This window comes from Oenanthe melanoleuca, chromosome 13, assembly GCF_029582105.1.
Source record: "Oenanthe melanoleuca isolate GR-GAL-2019-014 chromosome 13, OMel1.0, whole genome shotgun sequence".
Taxonomy (NCBI): domain Eukaryota; kingdom Metazoa; phylum Chordata; class Aves; order Passeriformes; family Muscicapidae; genus Oenanthe; species Oenanthe melanoleuca.
In genome coordinates this window covers 6,899,033-6,921,150 of record NC_079347.1, presented here as the reverse complement: position 1 = coordinate 6,921,150, position 22,118 = coordinate 6,899,033, and the positions used below count along the sequence as shown (strand labels likewise).

The 22,118-nt window shown below is 41.1% G+C and overlaps 1 protein-coding gene across 7 annotated transcripts in view; it reads right to left on the bottom strand.

Annotated features, from left to right (window-relative positions):
* Positions 1-22,118, bottom strand: part of EBF1 (EBF transcription factor 1) — a 263,837-nt gene that overhangs the window by 49,535 nt on the left and 192,184 nt on the right. For 4 of the 7 annotated variants that reach the window (XM_056502106.1, XM_056502107.1, XM_056502101.1 and 1 more), the window contains exons 9-10: positions 16,498-16,628; positions 8,788-8,914 (exon numbers count right to left, since the gene is read on the bottom strand). In XM_056502106.1, coding sequence (XP_056358081.1) covers positions 8,788-8,914; positions 16,498-16,628 — 258 coding nt within the window. Of the gene's footprint in view, positions 1-8,787; positions 8,915-16,497; positions 16,632-22,118 lie in introns of all 7 variants that reach the window. The other 3 variants (XM_056502104.1, XM_056502103.1, XM_056502100.1) reach the window with 1 other exon arrangement.

The following is a 22,118-nucleotide window of genomic DNA, read 5'->3' as shown; positions in this document are numbered from 1 at the left end:
GTGTAGCCCACTGCCACATGTCTCAATAATTTAAAACACCATGGCTCCAACTCCTTTCTGATTTGGCTCCTGTGGTGTCACCAACGAGCTGCTCTGCACCTACAGGGCCTGTCTGACTGCAAAGTTTAGTGCAAAATACTCAAAATAACTTTAAATAAAGTAAGGATGGACACTATAACCTGTGCCAGGAGGCAACTCTGCAGAGTTTTGGGGCAGCCTGAGAAGCTGCCAGGACTGAGCTTTGTCATACTGTGATTAAACTGTTTCCAGCATCTCCATCCCATCACCAGGCAGAGCACATCACTTATGCACTTGATATCTTCATAGCTAAGCAGAAGAGCCTGTGTGAGTTCTTGCAAGACAGCAGAAAAGTACAAAGAACTTCACACTCCATACAATAAATTGCTCTTGCATCCACGGAGATGAAAGGCTACAAGTACAAGATTTTCCTTTTATCTATATATTAACAAAAAAAGCCTGAATCTGTAGACATGGGCTATATTGAGGCACATCTCCTCTGTAGTCATTGCTGTCAGAAGCTCTAACCAGGCTAGATAAGCACTGCTGGCTGTGTAGGGATGCTGGTACAAGCAGAAGGAACGAGGCTGCCCAAGTCCTGCCTCCAGGGAAGGATGCTGCACATCCAGAGCTGGGCACTTGTGAAACAAAATGCCTCAGCAAAATGAGCCCTCACTAACGAGCACCTCAAAGGATTAAGCACATCTTAAGGAGACTATTTGGCAGGCAATGCTGTGTGAGAACATGCCTCAGGCAGCTGTGCACTGAATTCAGGTCCTGACACCCTCTCCAGAGCCAGCACAGCCTGGGCACCTCTGAGAGCCTGGCTCAGCTTGGCCACTCTCAAAGCACAGCAAATCCTGCCCACCATCCCAGCAGAAACCAAAACATGCTGCACCCCACCAGAAGAGCAGGGAGGATGAGTTAAGAACACGCATTCCCATGAGGAAGCCAAAATTCCCAGTCTATTAAACATGTCAGTGACAACAAGTAGTGGAGGATTCTGCGTTCTGGACCTGCAAAGAGACAGTGCCTTGTGCCTCTTCTTAGGGCACAGCACCAAATGCACTAAGGTGATCAGTTCAGCCTCTGCTGCCACTCTAAACTGCCCATTTAGTGGTGTTTGCTAACCTGATACCCACACATTAAAGGCAGTGAAGCCCCCTGTAGAAACAAAGTACAATGCAGACTTTTTAGGAATTCATCTCAGCTCCCTGTTTTTTTTTTTGTTTTTTTTTTTTTTGTTTTTGGTTTTTTTTTTTTTTTTTTTTTTTTTTTTTTTTTTTTTTTTTGGTTTTTTTTTTTTAAAGAGGGAATAATATCTCATCAAGTGACATGAGCTAAAAGGAGAATAAAAAAAAGATTAACAATTTCAGTCTGGAATATGAGTTTTGAATCAAGGGTATGAAAATTTAAAGGTATTGGGGTGGGGATAAAGGAAAGAATTTACAAGGCTTATTTTGTGAATCCAGAGGGTTAATTTATTATGAAGTCTGGAATTTGAAAGCAAAAAATGGTTTATTGGCTCTGGAGGTCAGATAACAATGTTATATCATATTCAATGGGTTAAGGTTCCAAGGGTCTACGGGTTGCATGACAATTGCAGGAATCCTTATAAAGTCTATTTTATACCTTTATTGTTAATAGCTTTCTAATCCTTTAGCACAAATTTATAGTTTAGAAACGGCAACACATCTTTAAGATTAAAGGTATGTGACAAACAGTTCATGTCCTTTAATAATCAAATCACATAGTTTAGATTGGGGGCTTATCAGGCTTTTTCCTACTCCATGGTTTCATAGGTAGAAAATACTTTATATCCCTATTACATGAATGATGAATGGGACCATTGGTTATGGGCTGTTATTTGCTTGGCTGTAGTCAATATGTTTTCTTTGGACAGGGACTTCAGTGATTTATTTCTCTTTTGGCCTTATCACTTATTAACTCAGGGCAGACAGAAAGAGCCAAGGTTGTGAATAAGGACTAGTGCCCATTTAGCCTTCTAATATCAGAGAAAATATTCTTTTTAATGATCCAGCCACCCTTTGCTGCGTAGAGTCTGATTGCACTTCCCTCTAACTAGAAAATAAAGGTCATATTTCTTGGAAAGTGTATACATAAAATATGCAAAATAATATGTTTCCTTCCCAGCCAGCTTTATTCTGATGGTTGCTGTAATTGCTTTCATTTTGAAGCTGTCCTACAGGTACCCTGCACATTTTCAGTGTTATGGTGCTACCAGTATTTAGGAAATACCAAAGATATAAGGGCTCCGTTCCTATTAGCATAGAATAGGGATTTTCCAGTTTACCTCCACCATCCCCTCCCTGCAATTAGGATTCCTCCCAGCTTCTTTTCCTGACTTTCTGCAAACCAAACCAACCAACCTAATATTGCTAAAATTCCACCCTGATAACTGTCCATACTCCACTGGGCATGACAAGCTTCAAAACAAATATTTTGGTAACAACATTAACACTCCAAACCATCCCCAAAATAATAACCACTGAAATTATTTCATCTAGAAAACATTGTTCCAAAGCAATTGCAGCCTTTTTTTTTTTCCCTGAAAGTTTCCAGGCAGGGCAGGAGACTGACTCAGTTAATGGACTGGAACATACAAAGGGCCAGGTTCAAGCTCAAACTCATACAGAGATTTCCTGAGAGCAGCTTTTCTCCTCAAGGGCAGGTAAGACCCAGACCACATCACTGATGGGGGCTTGGAGGGAGAGGCTGCACCAATCCCACCTTTATTTTCCCTGCAGTGTCCTGGGCCCAGTGGTGCCATGAGTCCTTCAGCAAACACCTCTGGAGTCCCCATGGCAAGGTCCACTTGGGAAGGAACACTTGGCACAGTGAGATAAAGGGGGAACCCAGTGAAATCTGCATTAAGATATTTTTAAAATAGTTGTTAGAATGATTGGGTTTTTTTACTGGTTTCCAGAGGCATTAATTAAATTTTCTGATGAAAGTTTACACTTACAAAGGTTTGTTTTTTTTAATTTATCCTTACTTGATGGTGCTCTAGAGAAAGGATTTACATGTCTCCTCCACAGAGCCTCTCTGAGATCAGGAACAGATTTTCTATGGAGCATCCAAAGCACAGAGTAACCTGCAGCACAGGGCTCTCCTGCCCTTAAGAACAGACAGATCTTATTTTAAACTTCATATTGAAGGATTCTTTTCTGTTCTTTTGCAGCACTTTCTGACTATTTAACTTCAAGACATCTGATGCTTTTTATTCTGCCACCACTATTAATATTTACTAGTGAAAGGCAGATAAAAACTGCTGTTAAAAACAAATGGCATTCATTTGCTTGCTACCAGATCTCATAGCTGGTCACTCTTCTGGAGAAGTGATGTGCTCTATATTTCATTTCAGCTTAATGATCCTCATATCTTTGAGATTGAAGAATTTTATAAACACATCAGGATAAAACCTGAGACAGCATCAGACATTCTGGACTTTTTTCTTTTCTTTTTATTGTTCTGTTGATGGTGGCCTTCTCTCCTGATTTATACTAATCAGCTATTTAAGTGCTCATGATTTAATAATAAACACACATGAATGAGGCATTGTAAAACTAATGAGGTTGTGGATTACTGATTTTGAGAATAAGTGCCACTAGGTTTTAACATTTTTCAGGAGCCAGCAGCCACACAGCTATGGCCAAGGTTAGCTGGTGTAAGAGTCAAACTCCAGTCTGCAAGGATCAAGAGAGGCTCCACTGGGGCTACAGGAACCTCTTGACAGCCAGTCTGTCTCTTATCACCACTTCTTTTTCCTTCCTTTTTTTTTTTTTTTTCCCTTTCTTTTTAATGTTCTTTTCTTTAGTCTCCAAACTCCAGAACTCTCCAATCCAAAAACTGCTTCATTGATTATTACCTTTTGAACTTGGCATAGTTATTGCTGCTTTCTTGAGAGAAAATTTTCCTAGCAAAGGAAATCATTGACATTTACCAGGTTAGAAACTTAAGGGACTCAAGATCAGTTTTTAAGTGGTTCCAATTCTGATCAGATCTCTGTACATGGCTCCAATCTCTGCTTCCAGGACCATGGACTGAAATTTTAGATGGTAACAGGTAATTTTGGGTCTCTTACTATTGAAGGTATTTGGCTTTAAAAACATGAAAAGAGAATGATTCTCAGAAGACAACTACTCCTGTGCTCCTGTAAATAAAACTAGCTAAAATTAAGAATCTGAAAATGAAATCACCTAAAACAGAGACTTTTGGAAATGTTACCCAAATCATCTGTGACCTGCAAGGCCCTTCCTCTTTGTACACAGACTCAAATGTTTTCAGAAGATTTTTCCACCAGACCATTTGTTCTTGTAGCAAACAGGGGGGTGAAGCTCCCTGAGAAGCCCTGTGACATTTCAGAGACGGACGCAGTTTCCCAGAAATTCTGTGAATATCCTGACCTTCTCAGCACCAGGATTTCCACATCCCTCCACACACAGTGGCCTAACAGTGCAACACAAACACTGGTCAGTCCTGGCAGTGTCCACTCTGTCCCCCTCAGCCTTTGCCACAGTCATCCTGCAGATCAGAGCTCAGCATCTGGGTTATTCCCAGAGCACAGCAAGCCCATGGGTGTGTTTGCACCCATCCTCCATCCAGCCATTCCCACCAGCAGCACTTCTGGAGACACATCCCACCCCACAGCCCATAACAAACCCCAAATGCTCCATGGGGCACTTGTCTGTTCCTCTTGGTGCCCTGTCAGCACACAAAGGGTTCAGCCCACAGCCTCCCTGTGAGCCTGATGCAAATTAAAATGGTCCCTAAATTCCAACCTGTATCCAGCCATGTAATCTATGTCCAAAGGAGGAGCAGTATTTGGGGTACTGCTCAGCCAAGAATCTGAATTAACCCATGCTGCAGCAATCTCAGTGACACAGCTCTGTACTTCTGGCCCCTATGAAGTCCTTTGCTTTGGGAACAAAAGCACAAAATCTTAAACTGAGCAGGTGGCAGAAGACACAGCATAATGCATTTTTATGGGCCCTCCATATGTCCTTTCCAATATGCAGTGAGATAAATTCTCATCTCACTTACAGTTGTGCAGCCCCACTCAAATCTTGCAAAAGTCATCTGTGAAATTCATGTTGCCCATGATGCATCCATTTTTTAAAAATTAAAGCCAACCAAAACAAAATCTCAAAGGCCTGTCACAAATTTGTGCCAGTTCTCATGTCCTATTTAAGGCAGCCATATATGCCCTGAGTCATCCTGCCAAACCACCTATGGGTTTGTACCTCTAATCTCTTCCTTTATCTCAGTTTCTCCAGTCCTAAAATACACCTGGACTTGTTTCCAGTCCTGAAACACACCTAACCCCAAGTTGTGACACAAAGCTGAATTCATTCAGTGCTCTCCAACGCCAGAAGAGACTTAGACATGAATGGTGCCACAGCATGTCTGGGTATTTCTATGTGTAATATGGATTTTTAATATTATTCCAAAAAGAACACACATTCAAGGTGTGTTCAGACTTCTGCATTTCTAATAATGTTCTCTCAGGAATGTCAAATCTTAAAATCTAAGAAATAATTGCTCTCTAAGTGCATGCTAATGGCTCGCTCTGCAGATGGAAAATACAAAACTTATGTTTTCTTGTAAGCACAGGGTTGATGCTCGTTTGCTTATTTCAGAAATACTCACAAAAGCCAGGATTTCTCTGTATATATGTGACCTTGATTCTTAGATGGCACATGGACTACTTAGAGATCAAGTTACTAAGTTATTTGCAGTTAAAGAGGAAAAAAAGGCTAAAATTAATGGGTCACTGGGTATTTTCTTCTGAGAACTTAACTACTTAACAGTAAGAAAAAAACAGTTTACAGCCAGGTGGCTTGAGGGGATATTTTGTTGAACACTGATTAAAAATAATTTCTTCTAAATGAGACCTGACCACAAAATGGGACCATTAACGAGCAGGGACATTCTCACCAGAAAGGAAACTACGCTTGATCAACTCCTGCACCGCCCACAACCCCCAGCTCTTGTTCTCTCTCTCTCTCTCACTCTCTTTTACTTCTCCCCCCCTGCTTTTCCTGCTCTCCCCTTTTCTTGTTCTTAATAGCAGGGTAAATAAGCAGCAAGTGATGCTGAAATGTTTTCGGCCAAAAACAGAGGCCAAACTCCTCTGAGAAAACATTTGGCCTCTGTGGTTTTGTAATATGTTCCAGAACACTGAGTTCACTGAAGAACATTGTGAAAAACTCCCATCGGCTGGAGTGATGCTGGGGAATGTTACTGTATCCCAACTTCCAATTGGTCCATTTCCTGCAGGCCTTGTTAAAAAAAAAAAAAAAAAAAAAAAAAAAAAGAGAAAAAAAAAAAAAAGGAAAAAAAGAAAAAAAAAGTGCTATGTGGGAGTTAAAACAAGTTCTCATGGGAAAAATGAATGGCAAGAAATTCTAGCTTTAAAAGAAACAGCTAATCTGCTAGTTTGATTGTTCTTCAAAACTTACAATGAACCAATAATCCTAATTAAAACCACTTGGCCTAGTTCTCTAAAGCATCATAGCTTTTTCTATGCTTCGTTTGTACACACCATAGACTATTAGTTTTTTTCTAGTGCTCACTAACAAAGTGCTGACTTTGTTGGGATGGCTGAGCTAATTTCGTGAACTCAGTGTGAAACCTTAGCTAAACAAAATTGTGGTAATTTTCCTTAATTTGTAAAAGTGATTGGAGTGCAAACAAAATTTTCCTCTTGGGTCAATCCTATAATTTTCAATTAACTAAAACTAATCGGCAGGCATGTACTGAACCTGCATTTTGTTTAAAGGGCTGGAAGGTACTTCTGAAGGTCAGGATGCATTAATTGTTTTTATTTTAGTTTCCTCTAGTCCTTTTTAAAAAGCTACATTTAAGTTCAGGCTGAATCTAAAAGGAAAATGCAAATTGTGTGAGGTAGGATTTCGGTCACAACACCTTTTCTGTATTTATTGCATGGATTGGATCACCTTTGATTTTATCATTATTGTTTAGTATTTCATACTTCCATTTACTGGATGAAAAATACTGTGCTTTAAACACACCAGAAAATGCATACATGGAAACACTCTCCCTACTGGGACCTTTATTTCCACATTCAGCCATCTGCTTCTGGGCAGACAAGCTAAACTGCTGCCCTCCTTTTTACTGGAAAAGCTAATTAATGATGATCTCAAAAGCAACCCCAAAATGGGTTCAAGCCATTCTTACATTTAAAGAAGTCGACAAAAATTTCTTTGCAAAGTTATGGGGAGCAGGTTTCCCCCTTTTTTTTCCCCTTCCATATCTACACCTGCTATTTCACCAGCCCCAGGGGCAGCCACCCCAGTGGAGTGACAATAGTCAGGACAGCACAACATTCTGAAAGAAAGAGAGGAGGGAAAGATTCATCTCAAACAGTCCAAAGTTCTGGGCAACACTCTCCTGTGATGGTTCACACCATCACTTTGCACCAATCATCAATTTGACCTTCGCCTTTCCTTTTGTTCCAAAAACATACAAAACCTGAAATAATTTTTATATGGTGTGTTATTGCCCAATATATGGATTTCCCACACATTGCTGAAATCATAATGCTCCCAAATAAACACACACAGCCTTCACAAGTGCCTGCTGCTCAGCCAGCAGGGCAACATTTTAAGAGCCAGTTTAAAGAAACCCAGTGCACAATCCCATCTGGGGGAGAGGGTATTTGAGGAAGACAAGAAAGCTTTATAAGGCATCTTTGTTCAACTTGCTTAGTGTTAACAAAATTCAAATGAGAGTTTCCTGCCCAGCTGGAGCACAGAATTCTCTCCTCTGCCTCGAGTCCTGAGTGTACACTGAGAGTTGGAGCAATGCATGATCCCAGTGGAACTCAGAATGCCTTAGTCACAAGTATTTATGATATATCCTAAAGTTCCAGGGGCAACCAAGGATGAGGAAATGAATTGTACTGGGTTGTGCTGAGCCATGGCTCAGGCAAACAGTTCCAGCATAGTCCTGTCTGTAGATGTGAGCAAGTGCATTAAAAGCACACCAAAACCAGGGCAAAGCTGTTAATTCCTGTAGCACACACCTTCAGAGGAATCAACAACACACATCCTTTTTAAAAAGTTAGGCTGCTACTTGATTTATTTCCCAGGCCATTCTTTTAACTACTGAGAGTGGTTTGACACTGACAGCACCTGCAATGTCCCAGGGTGGCCTTTTTTGTAAGTAATTCTTGAGGCCAAACCACTCAACTTAGTTGTCTCCAGTGTGGGAGACCACCCCAAAGCACCCTGCAAGTTGCTGTGTCTGCAGCAGTACTGGGCTGAGAGCTACTTGAGCTCCCTGGAAGCCAGAGACAAGTGAGTCATGGTGAGATGGGCTGGCAAACAGGCTTTGAACCCTTGCAACACTGCTGGACAACATGAGATGGAGATGTTTAGGATCCTTCTCAAGGCAGGTTTGTGTGTCTGGCTCCTTGTGCTTGCGCTCCTCCTCTGTTTGTTTAAGTACTGGAGTATCTGCTTCCCTCCTTCCTCTCCCCTCCTGGCTAAAGAGATGTCCTATTGAGAGGACAAAGAAGCAAACAAAAATCCCACACTGGTGTGTTTCCATATTCATCCCTACAGTCACCCAGCTCTGACTCCAACCTCAAACTGGTGCCTTCAGTGATGCCCTCAGCCAAAACAGTAAGATACAGCCCAGCTCTTCATGATGAAAGCAGAAGCCCTAGCAAGTGTGATATATTGCCTGCCCTATTTCTCCCCCTCACATTTAAAGCATCCATACCTGTGTAAATGAATCTTCCAGGCGTTCCCTTGCAGAACTGCTTGGACTTGTAGGACAATGTGACTTCTACAACCCCTGGGATATGTCGGGGGGGCGTCTGTACACGGATGGCATGAGGAGTGATCAGCTAGGGAAAACATTGGGAGGGGAGAAGAGACAAAAAAGCACTGTTAGATGCTGAACACTTCTTTAATAACACTTTCAGATCACAGTAAACAAGCTTTCAAACATGCAATTAACCTGTCAATGTTTGAATACAGTCTTGATGTCACCCACACAAAAGCCAGTGACCACAATATTTACAAGCATTCTTGTAACAACATTATTCCTGTTTTCATACATGCCAGACACTTGCTTCCTAGTACAAGCAACAGCCCTGGTTTAATGCAATAATTCCAGCCTACAGCAGCAGGACACCCATGTTTGCTCAGATGAATTCTGGGGTCATGACAGTGTCCAAAAAATTAGATTTATAAATGACACATGATTACACATGTGAACATGGCACAGCACAAGTCCAAAGTTTTAAATACTCCAGTCCCCAGCTGACATCTGTACACTGGAAAAGCACCCTGTGCTGCTGTTTTAATTTTCTGTTCATTTTGTGGAGGTGTAACTGATTCCTGTAGAAATGCAAATCTTGGCTTCTAAAGGACGCTGGATCTTTCCTTCAAAATAATGAGAGCACTCAAAATAAGAAAAGAAAACCATCTAACCATCACTTCCAGTCTGCTTTCACTGCAACAACTGACACACATCTAAGAGGGCTTCTTCAGGTGTGGATTTACACAGAAATAAGTAGATAACTTGACTTTCTTTTTATTAGGGCAGGGGATTCTGATGCTCCTGGCACAAAGGTTGTGGGGGGAGTGGTGCTACACTCTCCAGTGTGCTGCACTCTTCAGGCTCTAGACCATTTCTGCTTTTTCAGGATTCTGGACTGGATTTTAAATGCCCAGAAATTATTAGCAGAGCCATCTAGGAGTTCACTAATTTATAGCAGATTAACTCAAATCTCTGCTGCTCTCAGAAACTACAGCACTTTCCTCCCCATCACCAAAACCCCAAACCAAAACGTTTCACTCATTGTTCTCCCTCAGAAAAAACAGCAAAAAGAGGTCTGGAGCAAAGGTGACATGTTTGTGTCCAACAAGACAGCTCTGGCACATGGATAATCCTTCTCTGCCTGTGGCACATTAATGCACCTCTAGAGAGGCAAATAAAACCAACAACATAACCTGTCTTGACAGTGAGCAAAGTGTGAGCACCCCATGCAGTCAACTGCTCTATGCTCTTGGTTGAATGTCCTGGATAAAGGAATAAATTTCAATAGATTTTTTTCTTTAATAAAAAGCTTATTTTGTTCTTATTTTTACTAGGAACCAAATGTTTCAGTATTGTAGCAAAGCCCTACCAAAAAAACCCCAGACTTTTATCCAGTTCTTTGTTTAGGGCACAGGACTGAAAAAGAGCACAGAAGGAGAGTAATATCTGTCTGAGAGCCATCTGTGCTACAGAGGGAAATGGCACACACAGTAGGGAGCTCTCCATATTTAAAATAAGAAAATTAATATTAAATCAAGTTGAATGTTAAAACCAAAACTACCAGCATCAAATGCTCCAAAAGCTATTCAGATCCACAGAAGTCAGAAGCCACATGGCATTTTAGAAATTATCATGTAGGGGTTGATGTCTTCTTGTCTGGGAACTCTAAAAGTGTGTTTTCAGGCTCTGCTATGGAATCATGTGGTTTAGAAACTCACTTACTTTTAAAAGAAACCTGCCTTTTTTTCTAAATTGCTCACTCTATCAATTTGGAGAAAAAAAAATAAAATAAAAATTAAAACAAAAACCAAAACCAAACCCCAAACTTCCAAGGAATGCTTTTACTTAAACAGTTGAGCTGACCAAAGCCTAGAAGTCCAGGCCAATTCTCTCCATGCCCTAAAAAGCCAGCAGAGGCAGAAGGCAGTGCCAAGCAGCAATTGATTTCCAGAGCTTCAGACACCTCTCATGCAGGGATGAGCCACTCCCTGGAAGCTTCGACCCTTCCCCACTGAACCAACATGACAAATTCAGACTATTTGCTCAACTGTTAAGCAGCTAAACATAATTGAGATAAATCCCATCCTCGAGTGGTTCTGGTTAACTGGGTGAACTGGCAAGATGAGAAAAAAAATTATGACTTTTTTGGGAGCAAATATTTGTAAAAACAGCCAAGGATTTTAGTAGTAAAGGTTAACACGCTCATCTTACTACATCAGCATGAGCCTTGCAGCCCTCACCCCCATTCTGGCAGGAGCTATACAGGCAGCTTCTGGTTGTATCTTTGAATTTCCCAGCATTTACTGGTCTGTCACCACTTTAATGTTCTTTAAACATAATTTGTGGCATTTTCCAATACTCATCTTCCCTGGTTCCCAAGAAATGTCTGACCTATTTATGGTCCATTGTTACAGAGAGCTGGGGAGAGTTAAGCAAGTTTCCTGGTTTGTTCTCCACAAACAGTTTGGTTTTCCTTTGTGCTCTGAAGTAAATAAGTTTAACTGCCTTTAAAACCACAAATATACAATAATGTCGCCCACACATTCCCAAAGGGTGAACATTATGTCTGAAGTCCTATGGTTTAGGACACTCAGGATGTATTTTATTCCTCTCTTCCCTACAACTGAAGCTTGGGAGGTATACCAGGAGAATACACGTGCCTTTTGCTTTTGGTTTTTCTCTGTCATTGACCACTGGCAGGGATTCAGGGCTGAGCCGGGGTGCCTTTGTTCTGGGCCAGCCTTCAGGTCTCCTGCACACAGAGGGAACTGCCCAGCTTGGTTACACACCAGGAGTTCCTATATTGCTGTCATAGCAGGACATTGGCATCAGAACCTCCTTGGGTTTCAGATTCTGGTTCCACAGCTCTGCCAGGATCTGCTGTGGACTGGGAGCAGCTCTCCAAATTGCCCTGACTCTGTTCTGCAATCCAAGTGACCCAACTGGTGCTGTACATCTCTGGGCAGTCCAAGCCCAGCCATAGCAAAAGCAGATCTGCCCTGCCTCCCACACCTCCAGGATTATTTTACACTGTCAACCTGGGGCCTGATGTTGGGAACCTACTCCACTTTTCTCCTTTTACACTGATGTAGCCTGTTCCTTCTTCAGGGCACAATCTGCCTCATATTTACATGCAAAGCATCTGGAAGAGGTGAGCTATTACCATCCAGGGTAATTAAAATTAAAAGTAAAGACACCACTTCTGGATGCCTCTGAGTCCCAAACAGCTGGAGACTGGTAAAGACTTTTGGGGAAGCATCACTACTGTTGTTTTTAGGCACCTGTCCTTGTCCAGTGACAAACACAAGACTCTGAGGCAGATGAGCCCCCTGTGTGACCAGCAGGGCCAGCTGTGCATCCTCACCCCAGCTGGGAACTCCTGGTGGATGAACAGACACCAAAACAATCATAGCAACGACCTGCCAAGAACCAAGAATCCCTAAATATGAGTTATGCTCCTTTCTGAATATATCTTTTAAATGTAAATCTTGACCAAGGCATTAACCTGTGATTTGGACATGAACCCAGCAGACAAAATCCCAGATCCATCTTCCTCCTCCATTCCAGCATTTAGCAAATTAAGAAACACAGCTGGACATAAAATTAGTAACTGGACCTTTCTCCAAGAGATTTTCAAGTGATTTGGCCTGATACTTAGCAACTGCATTTGCTGTTTGGTGTAAATTCTCACATGTCAGCTGGGACACGCAGGGGGTTGCACTAAAACCTGAGCTAGGGATCTTCTGAATGGTGGGCGGTGCCTGGCCCTCAAAATCCAAAACACATTTGGGCTGAGTGTCTACAACAAGCCTCTTTCTGTGGTTTGCTAATATATTCTAGGCATTCTTGTGTGATACAGCATCATTTCACACTCTTCAGAGTGCCAGGTTACTTTCTTTTTTTAAAAGTGACATTTTATAAGGAGATGTCATTAATCTGAGTCACTAGTTTATTTTTGCATGCTTGAGCTCTGGTTTGTGGTTAGGGAAATGGTGACAATCAGTCATAAATTTGACTTTGACTCTGTGTGAAGAGGACCATTAGAAGAGGAATGAAGAAAAATCCCACCAACTGAAGGTAATGACAGCTTTCAGTGAGAACAGAACCCTTAAGGTACCTATATTTTAAAAAACGACCAATGACTTTTTATGCCTCAATTCTGGGCATCTAGATGCTGCTTAATAAGCCTTGGTTTGCAAAAAGAGGGTGCCTACTCATTTTTTAAAAATGAGTCAGAGCTCCAAAATAAGCACTCAAAACCAGAGACTTCCAAAATCAATAACAAACATAAAAAGCAAAATAACAAACTGTGTCACAGAATTTGATTCAGCAGCAGTCAAAAAAAAAAAAAAATACACAAAAAACCAACAAACCAAAAAATCACCCTCTGTTTTTGTGCTGTACAAAGGTAAAAGAAAAAAAAAAGTTACACTGCTTCATCTTTTCTTAATATAAAAGAAAAAGAAGTTGTTTCCAGCTGACTCTGTACAGCTGCAGGAATGTTCTTGGCAGGAAAATGTTTGAAGGAATAGTTCATTTTAAGCAAATATTGTGGAATATTTATAAGAAACTAATTTTGTCTTCACAATCATGTATTTGCCTGCAACTCAACTCTCAGAGTCTCAGCACCCAACAAGAGAGAGAAACAAGGAGAGGCTCTTATCAGCAGCACCGATTTGGAATATTTGGGACCATGCAGGGACCCAGAACCTGGGGATTTTTTGAGGTGAAACCCCAAATTCCAGCTGTGTGAGTGTGTGCACAGAGCAGCAGAGCCTGTCTGGCACACAGAATGTTTGCTGGGAGGGTCTGAGCACACCCAGCATGTGCACACGACAGACCAGCGCTGTTTGTTTGGTGGTTACGAAAGTCCCTTGGAAAAAAAAAAAAAAGGCATTAGACAGCCCATTCTGCTGTATTCTAAAAATACCAAGGGCTTTTAAAGTCATTTTTATAAAGTAATATGGGAGGTAAGGATTAATTGAACCTACTGGCTTAGGGTATCTGCATTTCTGCTCAAAATTAATGTGACAAATTAAGTTTTTATTTAGTTCTCCCTGGCTGAGAAAGGTTGCAATTATGTTAGAGTGTTTACAGCTAAAATATATGGTTAAATAATAAATATGTGTTTCAGAAACCATTTCAAACCTCCTTTTTTAACACAGTCAACTCCATTTCAAGCATATAAATATTTCAATTACAAAACTTGAATACACGTAAAATAAATTAAAAATATATTATTTACATTTCAAATTATTTATAACATGCTGCTTGACAGCAACAAATTCACCCTTAAAAGGAAGTTGTTTTTTTTTTTTTTTCTTTTGCCTCTTAACTTTACTTCTGAATTAGGATAGGATTTATATTTTAAATATCCATGCAGCTCAGGTATTTACATGGATTTTGCAATAATGAAGTCTGAGTAATATAGGACCTTTATGATAATTATCTTCACAGCACCTCTCCAAAGAAGGTGACTAATCTTATTACTGTTTTAGAGAAAGGGAATTGAACTTTAAGTAGATTATACGATTTGCCAAAGGTCCCATGCAAAGTCTGTAGCAAAATGATGCTTAATTTCAATATTAGACTTCATCCCCCAAACCACCTGCAATTACAGCTGAAACTGAAGCTGGAAAAATCCACTTGAAAACTCTCTGCAAGACCCATTCTTTTTCTTTAGTCTCTGCCTATCTGGTTCTGTTTGAGATTTTCAGAAGCCCAGTTAAAATTATGTTTTCTTTGGATCCATGAAACAACAGGATGAACTTTAAAATTTGTCCAGAATTCAATGACAAGGTAACCTGGTCAAGTTTGCTCATAACTGGGCCTTACTGGCAGCTTGGGGTGAGCCTGCTCCAGTTTTGTAATGGACTCAGATTCAGAGGACTGACAGCTCAATTTTATACTCTATTAAAGTAAAACAAAAATATTCTTCTTGGGTACTGAAAATGCCTTAGACATTTTTAGAAATGGGAAGGCAAATGAAAGAACTTATTTTGTACTTCATAGGTGGCTTGTATGTGTAATTTAAATTATTTATAGATCACTATTATTCAGGGATCACTCAGACAGCTCTTGCATTTCTGCACTTGTTTACCATGTTTGTCTGCTTCTTTTAGAAAGAATGTTCTTTTCTCTTATATGATTTTTGACTGCTTTCATAGGTTATGAAATGAGAAGCAGTTCTGTAAGAGAGGCAGTGAAAGAGTTCTCCTCAACACCAGCTTGCATTGCAGCATTCCCAGACAACAGACTGGCTTCAGTCTGGACCCCCTCTAACATTATTAATTCCAGGACAAGGCCTTGCAACCATCAGCAACAATGTTTTGACCAGCACTCAGTCTCCTGAGATTAGAAATTGAAAATTAACGGCTTCCACTAATAAATAGAATCAAGATTTATAATGAAAGATCCAATTCTGCAGCACCAAAACCAGAGTGCTTTCCTCCCAGCCCCTTCACCTTTCCCTGTTAAACGTCTGCAGCCATAAAGGCTTCACTCCTAACACACAAAATGCTTACACTGGGCCCAGGGGGCACTTTCATGATCACATAAGGGCTTCAGAATAGGGCTCATTTACTATCTCTCCTTTTCTGGAATGCCCTTTCATCCACACTTGTCCTCAAGTGGAAGGATGAGAGAGAGAGAGAGAACAGTGAAGGACATTAGAGAATACTCTTCACATGGAAAAAATGCTGCCATATGTGCAATGGAATCAGTAGGGGGAACGTGCTGGATATAAATTAAGCTGTGGAGTTGATTTAAGATTTAAAGGATGTTAAGTAAAGCATCAGAAGATTCTCTCGCCATTGGGAAGGACTGCACACATATTTCAGAGAGACTGGGTTTTTTTCACTATTAAAAATAATGAAAATTATGATTTCTTATTAAACTTCAAAAATGCTTTTGGAAAGCCCTAAATTCAAAATATAAACCTTTCCTTGGAGCTGTCTCCCTGTCCATAGTTTCTACAGCCCTGGCCATGGTCATTGGGGTGATGCTGCCTGGGTTTTAACTTCCCACAGATTTTGGGGGAATATCAGGCTCCACGATTATGTGCTGGAAAAAGATAGGATTTAAGGAGCTGGGAGGAATAACAATAGCAAAAAAAAAAAAAAAAGTATAAGAAACAAGGAAAGGGTTCCTGTGAAACTACAGGGGCCCTGCTAGATATGAGGAGCTCACTGTGGATACAATGAGGTGCATTTGGTTGCTGCTATGAAAATGATATTTACACCAAGTGTCCCAACTTCAGGGATATGCTGTTATGAAGGGCTGAATTTCTGCAATCTCCACCTCATTGAGCTGCAGCTACCAGCAGCCAGTTTCCCTGCAAAGTGGGAACACCTAAATGATGGTTTCCTGTGGGCCCTTAGCTATTGTAGTGCTAAAGGCAGAATTATTCACACACATTTATCCTCCCATTTACTTGGAATAAAACACACTGAGATAAATTCTGGTCCAGTGAGACGAGATGCAAATCCCCCTGGCTATAATGGATTCCTGCCACAGGTAAATTTGACTAATTATTTTCATAAAACTGAGCGAGGCAAAGATTTGTGTGTCGACATTTGTTGCTGATGTAGCATCTGGCCCAGAGAAAGGACAGGCTGGCTACAAGGAGACAAAGCTGTTAGACATTAGTGTTCAGACAACACCTACCTCACTCCAAACCAGCATGGTGCCGAATATGACCTGTAACCCATCAAAGAAATTGTCTCCTATGATGATGACAGTGGCACCTCCTGTAGTCCATCCTTCACTTGGACTGATGGCTTTGATACATGGTGTAGCTGCTTTTCAACACACATGAAAAAGAGAAGTATTCTGCTGTTAGAACTGGATTTTAATGATAGAAGACGTGAGAAAAATAAAATAAAAGGAGCTTTCATTTCCCCCCCTTACTAACACAAAGATTTCAGCAATCCTGTTCTTTGTAGTACATATACATGACCTCAAACTTTATCTTTGGAAGCATTTCTTTTTCCTTAATTAATTTCTGTTTGGTTTATTATCTGCATTGAAAAAATATATTTTTTTTAATCCTACATTAACAAAAAAAGTCACAGCATGATGGGCAGAGACCAATTGGAAATCAGGACACATCCCTTTTTTTATTGTATATGAAATGTGCAAGACCTAAGTTAGTAAAACAATCTCCAGTAAGCTTGCTTTATTATCCATCAGAAACCAAACTCACCAAGGAAACTCCCATAAATATTATGGAAAATACTGGCAAAATAAAAAAGGGTGTAACCCTCAGCATTTCTCTATTCTGCAATCAGATCCAGGTTGTTCAGTATTAAACCATCCTGCCTGATTAATGCTTTGGCTACTACAAAAAAAACCAACACCCCACAACCAGATGCCACAGCAGCCATCCAGTCATTCCAGTTGTATTGCATCTACAGGATAAACAAGATGTGTGTGCAACACATTTTGCCATATCCAAGCAGTCTCACAGCCACTTTCTTGGCATTGTATCTACTCAGAGCCTCTGAGAGGATATTGAAAACTCAAGTGCTGCTCAAATCTTGGACTAAGAGCTTCTGGTTTAAGACTTTGTAAGCAGAAGCAGCTCAAATATTGGTGGGCTGGGGCAGTATAAACATTCACATATTGATTCTCCTCCTCTGCAGCACTGGGAAACCTTGGAATTTAACTGTGCTGAAGCCACAGAAATAACATTACTGTAAAAATAGGCAGAAAGCCCTGGGTAACTCTGCTGTGGAGTCTCAGGGTGGTCATACAGGTTGATGGAAAGAAGCAACTTCACCCATGATGCCACCAGCTTTTCCTTGCTGATACAGCATGAAGTGAGAATATGGCATTGGTAACATTAGATAACATTTTAAGTAAAGCAGGTACATCAACAATTTCATTAGTCATGGAAAACAGGTTCAAGGAGCAGCAAAAATCCACAGCCAACCTCAGTGTTGGAAAGATTGATTCTTTCCTGTAGATGTGAAGCCAGAGGCTGCACTGCAAACTCAGGAACGACTGCCACTGCCCAGTTTTAGGGTTGGTGGCATTTGGCTGTGAATTGCTACGTGATGGAAAGGCTGATTGAGCTGTTAATTTGGTTTGTAACTTTGATTACTTGATGATGTACTCAAGGAAGAGCACTCAGGCACTTCCTCAGGTAAGGCTTTACCAGGAAGATGGGGATATTAAAGCCACCCATGTGTTAGCACCACGCAGGATAAAACCCTTGCCCTCATGAGTTACTCAATGTGGCAGTGCAGTGAGTTACTTAATGAGGCACAGCCCCTGTCCTAAATTCTTCTAATTGCAAAGACAGAAAATTAATTCATTCACAGAAGCCTAATTCCAAATGCTCCAGACATCAAGTGCTAAAGGGACCCGGTGCATCTTTATGATTCCTTAGTGAAGTTCTGGTTGGTTGGAGCTAATTGCAAGAGTCAGTGTGGCTGCTGGGGAGCTCCTTCCCCCCAGCCCCTGGGCTGGTGGGAGCTGGGAAGGGAGCAGCTGAGCCACCCTGAGCAGTGTTTCTGTGAGCACTGCCCCACACTCACACCCCTGCTGCTGGATGGGGAGCAGACAGACCCCAGCCCTACCTACAAAAGGCTGCAAGTGTCAGGCACAAACTTTTCCACTACTTAAGCTGATGGGGATGCCAGCTCTGGGGAAAAACACAAACAGGCAGAAAAAAAGAATCTTTTTTTTTTTTTTTTTTTTTTTTTTGAGGCAAACTTGGCAGAGTACAGCCATTAACTTTTACATGAGCTAACAAAAGAAACATCCTGACATTACCGTCACGAAAACGTAGCGCGCACACAGAAGTAACTCCAAGATGTTTAATTTGGATTCATATTACTTGCATAAAACTGTGCATAAAAACCACTGAGATGTCCAAAAGCAAATGCTTTCCCTTCAGCCAAGCTCACAGCAACAGATTTACAGTGAAAGCAGCTTTTCAAAATGCCATCTAGCCCTTTCACAGAATCGAACTTTTTCATAAATAAAAATTAAAATCACTTCCAAATTACACCCTTTCCAGTATTCCCAGTTGATTGTGGACACATACAACCCCACAATAAAACCCAGAGATAATCAGTTTCCCATGTGTCAGAGAATGAGCTACTTTTCTTAAAGACTACAAGCAACATTTCTTTTCCTAAATACCATTGAATAAAAACTATTTGAGACCATAAGCCATTAACAGAAAACATATGCAGGCTTTGCTGAAAGGGCTGTCAAGCCCTGGAAGAGGCTGCCCAGGGAAGAGGTTGAGTCACCATCCCTGGAGGTATTTAAAAGCCATGTAGATGTGGCACTTGGGGACAGGGTTTAGTGGTGGGCTTGGCAATGCTGGGTTTACAGTTGGACTCGATCTTAGACATTTTTTTCCAACATAAATGACTCTATGATTGAAAATTATAGATTCAAATAATCTTTAAAGTGAATGCAAGATATTCTTGTGCAGTTACAGGACCCCACAAAAAAGTTCTTGCTCTTTACTTTGTGATGTTCTTTGTATTCCCTATGTTGCACTCAGAGGTTCAAGTTGCTGCCTTGTCTGTGCTGCCTCATGTATTTGATTCTAATATTTTATAAATGCATTTACTTCATATCAAACACATGCAAGTCCCATCCATGGCAGCCAGGGGACTGAGGCAGACACTCAGGGCTCTGTGCTGAACTGGGCTGGGAGCTCTTCACTGGGACACTCTCACTGCAAAGCCACTGTGACCAACAGCACACGTCCCTTTATTTAAATGTATAGAAATTGTGCTGAATCAGTCTCATCAATCCTGCTGGCAACAGCCCAGGACATCTCCTCTGAGGATAAAAAGCCAGGACTTGGTGGTCTAATAAACAGGGCAGGACAGGGCAGGGTGCTCTAATAAACACTTTGCTGGCACAGCCTGAGATGGAGTGAGAGCACTGAGCACTCCCAAAAGATTTCAGGGCATTATTTTCCCAAAAACCAAAAACCAGAGGGCTCCCCAGCTTTTCCCACACAACTCTTGTTATTTTCAAGTGCAGGTGTCTGCCGAGGTTGGAAGGGCTGCAGGAGGTGCTGCCCAGCCAGGGAAGGGGCCCTGAAGGGCTGCATCCCAAGGCAGACGTGCTGGGGGAGGCATCCAGACTGCTACCTGTTTTTGAGGGCACAAAACTTGTTTATACAATGACATATTTGCAATAACCAGTGTCATTCAGGACGCTGCTCTGTCTAAAACTTTGCCCTCCTCAGGCCCTTTGCTTGGAGCACCAAGGAGGATGGAATTGGGTCCATCAGCAGCATCACCACAGGTAACCCTGGGAGGGGGCAAGGCAGTGACCTCAGCTCTATTTATGCCCCTGGTACAAATGTCTGGCCAGCTCAGGCCCTCAGCTATTCATATTTCTGCTCTTAATCACTTGGCAGCTCTCAAAGCACTGTCTGGAAGGTGTTTACTTCTGTGCAACCCTAGGAAAACAGAGCTAGGGAGAATAATCTTTTCACTGGAGCCCTTGATTTTTCTGCATTTTGTTTTGGTCAGAAGACAAATCAAAATACAGAAATTTTGGGGTTTTGGTTTTTTTTTTCAGAATGTGAAGTTCCAGAATCTCTATTTGGAATTAACTATAACATTTTTCAATACCTCCAAGAAAAACAAAATGTTTTGTTTCAAAATATTATCACTTCTCATGCCCTCCTGTAACCCCAAAGCAACATTTCTAAAATAGTGTTTTTAAAACACAGAAAAAAAGGTTACATAAAATTTAGCTTTTTCTGTAGAAAAAGAGTTTTTAGGGAAAAGCTTCACTGATAACAAAATATAGTGAAGAACTTTAGACCAGTCCTAGTCAAGGCAGTGAAGTGTACATGATTGATAACATGATTAGATTTTAGGTCCAGGGAAGAATTATAACACAAAAAAGACTAATTGCTCATTCCTATATATATTAACTTTTCTGTTGCTGTTGAATGAACAGCTGGAAGCCAATTGCAGTAAGAACCAAAAGAGTTTGGTAGCCCAGCTCTCAGACAGGATTTTCAGAGACTTTGGTGGGAGTGTGCCACAATCTTTTTTTTTTTTTAATTTTTTTTCAGAACAGCTGGGCTGAGGGAAAACCAAACATCCTCCTCCAGCTGCAGCAGGACCTGAAGGGGATGTGGCCACATCCTCCACCTGCTGAACTGGCCTAATGGCCATGAGCCTTAATGAGCTGCTCTCCTCCTTTGTACAATCCCAGGGCAAGTCAGTGCCCAGCTCTGCACATCCCAGGGTGCTGCTCCAAGCTCAGAGATGTCAGAGGCAGCTCTGCAATCCCAAACTTACTGAGGCCAATGGGAACCCTGCCACTGATGTCAAAGCTCAGGGCTCTATCAATAAATGTTTAGGATTTATGAGCAAAAACCTCAATGACTCCAAGGAAAACAACATTTGTACGAAATCATTCTTTTTCTCAAAGTACACATTGTTAAAATCTTATGACCTCCCATACAAAGGATGGCAGGTACCAACTCCAGCACATGAGGAGCAAAAAAAGGAAAAGTTTTTGTTGTGTGCTGGTGTGTTCCTGTGTTCCCACACTTCCCAGCTACTGATATACAGGGATTTTTCTTCCCTCAAACTGTGACAATAAAATGATTACCCCGCCACAGTTTAGCATAATGGTTCAGAAATGCTCATGGCATATTGCAGAGTTAAAGTGGAAATTATTAGGTAGCTCTTCTTTGTTATAATAATGATCACTCCACAAATAAAAGCTCTTCTCCCAAAGGTACTGCAAGGCACAAAATGCTAATTCTGAAGATTATGTGTGCGCTTTTATTAAATATTACTCTGCCCTGTCTGTTTGAGGGCTTCACTGCTCTGATTGTTTTATGAGTGCCATGTTAATGTCAGCCCCATCTTGCTAGCAGCAGGCACACATTTTAGCTTTTGTATGAGAGTTGATCAAAGGCCACGTGCTGAGGGAATTGCTGAGAAAACACGGACAAGCGATAAAAATCTAACAGATTAATTGGTTTAAATTTCATTTCAGGGCGTTGAACTTTGGCTCAGGACACAAGTACTACACTACCAGTCAAGGCCTAATTACCACATTTCCAATTTGCCTCTGAACAATGCTTGGCAGGGAGAATAATAACAGTACTAATAATACTAATAACAATAATAATAATAACAACTAAACAAGAGCAATAACGTCTCTTCTTAGCTTCTTGTACACATTTAACAACTAACTTTGTGTGCAGGCAATTGCAGTGGGAAATTCCTCTCCCCCACACCACCACCCACCTGCCCCCCGAGCATTTCTACCTGCCTCAA